The sequence below is a fragment of the Melanostigma gelatinosum genome (assembly GCF_949748355.1).
Source record: "Melanostigma gelatinosum genome assembly, chromosome: 23".
NCBI classification, from domain to species: domain Eukaryota; kingdom Metazoa; phylum Chordata; class Actinopteri; order Perciformes; family Zoarcidae; genus Melanostigma; species Melanostigma gelatinosum.
Window position 1 is genome coordinate 15,480,346 of NC_136656.1, and position 7,156 is coordinate 15,487,501.

At 42.8% G+C, this 7,156-nt stretch overlaps 1 protein-coding gene across 1 annotated transcript in view; it reads left to right on the forward strand.

Moving 5' to 3' along the window:
• aco1 (aconitase 1, soluble) overlaps positions 1-5,001 on the forward strand; it is a 15,852-nt gene extending 10,851 nt beyond the window's left edge. The window contains exons 17-22 of the mRNA XM_079295710.1: positions 1,373-1,515; positions 1,752-1,899; positions 2,108-2,230; positions 2,730-2,915; positions 2,998-3,117; positions 4,359-5,001. Coding sequence (XP_079151836.1) covers positions 1,373-1,515; positions 1,752-1,899; positions 2,108-2,230; positions 2,730-2,915; positions 2,998-3,114 — 717 coding nt within the window. The 3' untranslated portion in view covers positions 3,115-3,117; positions 4,359-5,001. The remainder of the gene's footprint in view (positions 1-1,372; positions 1,516-1,751; positions 1,900-2,107; positions 2,231-2,729; positions 2,916-2,997; positions 3,118-4,358) is intronic.
• Positions 5,002-7,156: the final 2,155 nt, after the last annotated feature.

Consider the following 7,156-nt stretch of genomic DNA (forward strand, 5'->3'; position numbering starts at 1 on the left):
TGTGGTTGGTGAACCATTTTTGTGTCGATTTTGAGGTGTGCATTGTCCTGCTGGAAGGTCCAACCACGGCCCATTTTAAGCTTCCTGGCAGAGGCTGTTAGGTTTTCATTTCATATCTGCTGGTATTTGATGGAGTCCATGATACCATGCATCCTAACAAGATGTCCAGGGCCTTTGGAAGAAAAACAGCCCCACAACATCAAAGATCCGCCACCATACTTCACAGTGGGGATGAGGTGCTTCTCTGTGTGGCTATCTCTGTCTACACCAAACCCACCTTTGATGTTTGTTGCCAAAAAGCTCTATTTTGGTCTCATCTGCCCATATAACCCGGTCCCATTGAAAGTCCCAGTAACGTTTGGCAAACTGTAGGCGCTTTAGTTTGTTGTTGATTGACAGCAGAGGCTTTTTTCTGGCAAACCTCCCAAACAGCTTGTGGTGATGGCGGTGGGTCTGATGGTAGTTTTGGAGACTTTCTGACCCCAAGACTCAACTAACCTTCTCAACTAACAGTTCTCCAGCTGTGATCCTTGGAGATTCTTTTGCCAGTCGAACCATCCTCCTCACGGTGCGTGGGGTCAATGTACACACAGGTCCTCTTCCAGCTCATTCTTAACATCTCCCGTCACTTTAAACTTCTTAGTTATTGCCCTGGTAGTGGAAATGGGTATTTTGGTATTGTTTACAGATTTTCTTATGTCCTTTTCCTGATTTGTGCAGCTCAACAACTTTTTCATCGCACATCATCGTTGTGTTCTCGGGTCTTTCCCATAGTGATGAATGACAAAGGGAATTTGGCCTGTGTCACCTCATATTTATACCCCAGTGAAACAGGAAGTCATGGTTGACCACTTCAGAGTTCCCAATCAAACAGGTCAACTTACAAATGTAAAATATGACTGGAATTATACTTCAGTTCGATTTTAACCATGAGATTTTCTAGAGGTGCCAATAATTGTGGCACACATGTTTTGGAGAAAAATATTTGTTTAATATCAACATTTCTTTTTTTTCAATGAAAAGGTAACATTTTTGTGAATATTTTGAGTGAAAGACCAAGAGGATGAACAGCAAAGAATGTTTTTCACAGCCTGCTTTGCTCAAATTCACTAATGTTGCCAATGATTCTGGAGGGCACTGTAACTACAGGATACCATCGTATACACATTAGACAAGTGTGCAACTTTGTTTTTCATATTTAATAGTTCACTGCTACTATTTCTACTAGGAGGGCTACTACTGTCTATGACCATTATTTTATATCTCTACTAGTACCCATACAGGTATTCAGACATTGTTCCATTTTTTTGGTGACGTACTAATATCTTTATTATTGTTGGCCATAGCTTTACTGTATGTGCTCTTTATTCAGACCAAGGAGCTGCCGCCATCCAAGTCCATCCAGGACGCCTACGTGCTGCTGAACCTGGGAGACTCTGTCACCACCGACCACATCTCTCCTGCTGGGAATATCGCCAGGAACAGCTCTGCAGCACGCTACCTCACCGACAGAGGGTGAGCCACCACCAAGCAGCCTCACATGTGGCTTTTCTTTTCATGAGTCATGTGACTCTGTAGTGACGATGGGCTGCTGTCAGACCTTAAATAAGCCCAGATTTAGATTGAACGCTCACTACAGGGCGTTTAATTGTACTCCTCTGCACAGGAAATGTTTCTCTAGTTTGGAATTGTCCTTTATTTGCTGCCTGAGATCAGTTGTGTTGTGTCCGTCCATGTTTGTGCTTTGACAGTTTGAGCCCTCGAGACTACAACTCCTACGGCTCACGTCGAGGCAACGATGCCGTCATGGCCAGGGGGACGTTTGCCAACATCCGCCTCTTCAACAAGTTCATCAACAAGCAGGCGCCGCAAACCGTCCACCTGCCAACTGGAGAGACGGTCAGCATGCAACACCTCAAGAACATATAACAACGATGTAGATGCTGTTTGTCATTCTTGTAACTCAAGAAAATGCTTTTACGTCAATTGTTTCAGTGTAACAAGAGGGGAAACTTCTACATGCCGCCTTCTTAAGGTTTCTGTTGCCTCACCTCGTGTAGGCTAGGTGGACTGTTACATTTGCACTAACACTTGCATATTTGTCCAGCTGGATGTGTTTGATGCTGCAGAGAGATACCAGCAGGCCGGCGTCCCTCTGCTGGTTCTAGCAGGGAAGGAGTACGGCTCAGGCAGCTCCAGAGACTGGGCAGCTAAGGGCCCCTTCCTGCTGGTGAGGAGCACCTCTTTGTCTCATTGGATGTCAGTTACCAAGGAGATAAGATCAACACTGAGATCAAAAGAATGGGTGGGACTTTCTGCCCAAATTGTTGTTGTAGAATCAAGTACCCTCAAAAGTTATTGAAAAGTCTTGAATAATGGTGTGAAATTAGCAAAAACCTAGATTAAACATATTAATATAGTTTTTATTTGTTTATCCATCATTCCATTTTATGTTACTCATCCGATCCAGGTCACATTGATTTCAGAAATGATATCATCAGAAATGATTGTCATATACAGGGAGTGCTGATAAAACATGGGATTTAATAATATGCCTTTTTGTCCCGACTGGTTTTCCATACGTTCATAGTTTAGCCAGTATGATGGTGAAACAACTGTCTTGTGATATTATAAATATTGTGAACCTTGAAGAAACCCTGAATATAGAAAGTGTGCAACTGTGCTCATGTGATGAGTTGTTGTGTTGAACTCTGTGCTTCTGCTCTCAGGGTATAAAGGCAGTGGTGGCAGAGAGCTATGAGCGGATCCACCGCAGTAACCTGGTGGGGATGGGAGTGATTCCTCTGGAGTATCTAGCAGGAGACACCGCCGACAGCCTGGGGCTGAGCGGCCGAGAGCGCTACACCATCATCATGCCCGAGCAGCTCACGCCCAGGATGATTGTGGACGTGAAGGTTGGTTGGACTCTTCCTGTAGACATGATGTCCCTGTTCAAGTGATGTGATACATGATGTCGTCTCGTCTCTGCCCTCGCAGCTGGACACGGGGAAAACATTCCAAGCGAGGATGAGATTCGACACCGACGTGGAGCTGACTTATTTCCACCACGGAGGCATCCTCAACTACATGATCCGCAAGATGTCCGAAAACTAACATGTAAAGATATACATATATAGTAAAGATATGCAAATTAAGAGGATGTTGATTTAAAGAGTTTTAACAGTCGGGGGGGGGGGGGGGGGTAGCTGAGGTAAGCCAGTTTATCACAACGCAGGTCTTATCTTTGTGTTTCTGGTCTTCATCACTTTAAAGCTGTGTTCCTTTTCATGGTACCAACCGATATGATTTGGTAAAGTACAACAACACCAAAAGGTGAAAAATGGACCGTCAATAAGTACTGATACTTACAAGGTGATCAAGAAGTAGTTAATACTGTGTTGATAGGAATGTTCACCTTGTTCCATGAGTTTAATATTGTGTTTGGTTGCTACCTCTACATCAGGGGTCTCAAACTTCCGGCCCGCCATGTCATTTTATGTGGCCAGCGAATCCGCCAGCAAAAGAAAAGTTAAATTTCTTCTTTTTTTTTTTTTTTTAAGTTAGGCTAATAATAATAAAAATATCCCTATTGTCGAAATTATGAGATAGAAAGTCGAAGTTATGAGATAGAAAGTCATAACTATGATAGAAAGTCATAATTCTGAGAGAAAGTCAAAAGTATGAGATACTTAAACACAGTCATAGAAGCGGCTCTTTGGCTGGTTACTGTACATTTAACATGGAAATGTATTGTGAGCACATTGAAGACTCCTTTAAACTGTGAATGCAGAGAGTTATCAATATGTTACGAGTCGTTACATTTACAACCGGCCCTTTGTGGGCGACCATGATGCTGATGTGGCCCGGAGAGAAAATGAGTTTGAGACCCCTGCTCTACATAGTTCCACTGTGATAGTGGATCAACGTGAGCCACAGAGATGACTGAGTCCTTTCAATGTGCCTCTGTTTCTCTTTAAGTGTGTCCGTTAGCTCCACTGCACATTCCAGCCAATGGTTGTCCATTCTTCCACTGACCAACAGGTGGCAGTAATGAGCATATGCAGCAATGTGCCATCAAAGGCAGTAGACATTGATGTAAACCTTTTTGATATGAAGTGCCATTTTTAAATAGTGTTCATAATCCTTGTGCCACAGCATTAAGTTGAATCATGGCGTCACATCGAAATGTACTTCTCCAACAGATCTGTGATTCTATTCCATCCATATCTGTAACGTGCATAGCATTATTCTGTAGTCGTATTAGATCACGATACCAGAAGGCTGCCATCCTTCTGAAAACATCCACATCTGAGTTGAAATCATTAACCTACCAACCTTCCCCCAATCTCATCCATCAGCAAGAAAGTTCTGCAAAGAAGAAAATGAGTACCAGCCAATCCGAGGCAGAGGGCGGGTCTTCACAGATGCCATAAATAACAGACGGATAAAGCTCTGCACCGATAAGAGTAGTGTCAATGCCAATGTTGTAATAATCCTGAATTCTTTAAAAACAAGGACCACAATTCAATCAATTATTATTCTTGACTTGTCAAAGAGAATGGACTTGATGTGCATCTCAGCTTTTAAGCCAACAATGGATCGGAAGTGGTAGAAAGCTCCACAAAAGCCACTGCATGGACCACGTGGTGAGGTCGCCTTGTTGGGGATAATATATTATTGGAGGTGTGGGATCCATGAATCATAAAGGAAGACATTTAGTAGAACACTGGTGAAGGACTGCATTACAGTCATGGTTACTGTACATTCTGTGTACTAACCTGTAGATCTTCTGCACTTTTATTCACTAACATGTTCTCAGATTACTGTAAAGAAAACATTCCGTCTGTGTGTGTGTGTCAGTCATGTTTTTGACTGCCTTAATAACTTTCTTTATTGAGTCTTCACCCTTTGTCCTAAAACACTGATCATTCTGATTATGAAGTCTGACCAAATCTTCCACTCTGTCTGAATGCATTAAAACACTGATTCCTGAAAACAGAATATTGTGATTCTTTTGGTGTTGCTAGTTGTCCTGTCATTAATTTCCTTCAGCATTCTCAGATTTCAGCTTCTATTTTAACAATTCCTATTTATAGACGAGTCCATCACAAACATGTATTGTGCCAGTCAGCTTGAAGCTCAAAGTCCTCTGCAGCCGTTTGGCACGGCTCTAAACTTCAAACTCTATGACCAGACTATATTGGAATGCTTTTCTTTTTTCTTAATTCACGGAGGAATATGAGCCTTAAATAGTCCCTGCGTCTCTAAAGCTCTATAAATATTCTGCAGGCTGTTTGTACTGTGCTGTCACTGATCCTGGATTACTTTCACAGAATTGTCAAAAGTTTGAAGAAGAAAGTGAGTTTCTCAAGCACTATCTATAGCACACATGTTCTGATGTACCTTTAAAGTGTGGGTGGGAACATTCTACCTGCTAGAGCAGTGGTTCTCAACTGGTCTGGCTGCAGACTCACCATCACCCCTTAATGACAAATGTTCAACTTCTCAAATGTATTCAATGTAAAGATGGTGCAGTTTGAACATGAGCTGAAAAAAAACTGCAGTCGTAGTGTAGGAGCTCTGTAGTGCAGAGAACTTGTTCCTGTCGGTCCCTGTCCCACAGATGGTCCACGTAAACCAGTAAAACTGCTTTGTTTGTATGTCTGTTGGGAAATAACAGCCCGAACGGATTCAATTGTCCGGACAATACCCCCACGCATGACGGGATGCTTCGTAATTAACGGATAATGCATATAGTCCAAATCAACGTAATTAACACGATGACAAGAACAAACTCACAAGAACCAGTCACATATATTTATATGACAACAAAGCAACAAATCAATCCAGCAACACTGCAGCGCTAGAGCACGAGCCATTCATATTATTCATAAAAACACATGATAGCCAAATGAACATGGTAGAAACGTTACTGCAGATGTAAAAACACAAAAGCAGTTCACTTACCACAGCTGCTGTTCACTTGAAGACAAAGTCCATCCTCCTGTCTTTGTTAACACAGAGTTTACAACCGTTGTTCAGAACATCGATGCGGGTCAGTTCCAGCCAGAGTCCTCCTGTGAACGTGTTCGTTGAGTTGTAAATCCACTCTGGTCTCTCCAAAGGTTCTCTAAAGCACGTAGCTTGTGGTGTCCTGTGGTGTAGCTGCCTTGGTTAGTGTGGAAAATTTCAGTATTAAACACATTGTTAGTAGGATTAAATAACACCCCTAGTGGCGAGTAGAAGTGTCACAATATTCTTACTTATAGAATATATTATATGTTGCAGTATATTAACTCATTGAATGTATTCAATCAGAAGTATCGTCACTGTAGGTATTAAAACACTGTAAGAATAAATCTTGAGGGTCAGATAGGGATTCTGAGTGAGACATGCAGCAGCAGATGGAGGAGGGGCCAGTGGGACGGTCAAATGCCAAGCTGACCACGACGGAGAGGTGGAGCCAAGATGTTTGCCACAAAGGATCGATGGAGGGAGCAGACACAATTCAAATGGAGCCAATCACTGATCAACTGAGGATCAGTCACACGTTTCAGGACAGTTCGGACACTTTCCGACGGTCAGGGGATATAAAAGACAGCGTTCTAGAGAGCATTCCTCAGACCACCTCCGCCCCTCTTCTTCAGTACCTGAATTCAGACCTGTGAGGAGGACGCGTGCATGTGGTCTCTGTTCTCCAGAACATTACTATGGATAGTTAATTCAGTTTGTAAGTGAACTTTGTGTAGTACATTAAATATTGATTTTACTTTTGAACCGGATCCAGTCTGTTTTTTTGATGCGCGTGCGCAGTAAGAAGCTCGCAGCAGAAATCTACCTGCGGCCTGCAGCCTCTCATCCTTTTGGTTTTTAAACCCCAACATTAGCGTAGCGTAGCTCCAAACAGCTCCAAACACCAAAAGCTCAGTTGCAAATGAAACGCATTCTTAGACATAACATGTGCAACGCTTCTCCAACGCTGTCAGCCAGAAATACCGTTCGTACAAATCCGTTTCCATGCTGGGTCAGGGCTGCTAGCTGTGGGGTTGGCCGACCCTTTGATACGAGGTCCAGTTTTTCCTGTAATGTCCTTCAGAAATGCGTTTCTCCTCCTCCAGCCATTGAGTGTCAAAAAACACAGCGAGGTAAAAAAAAA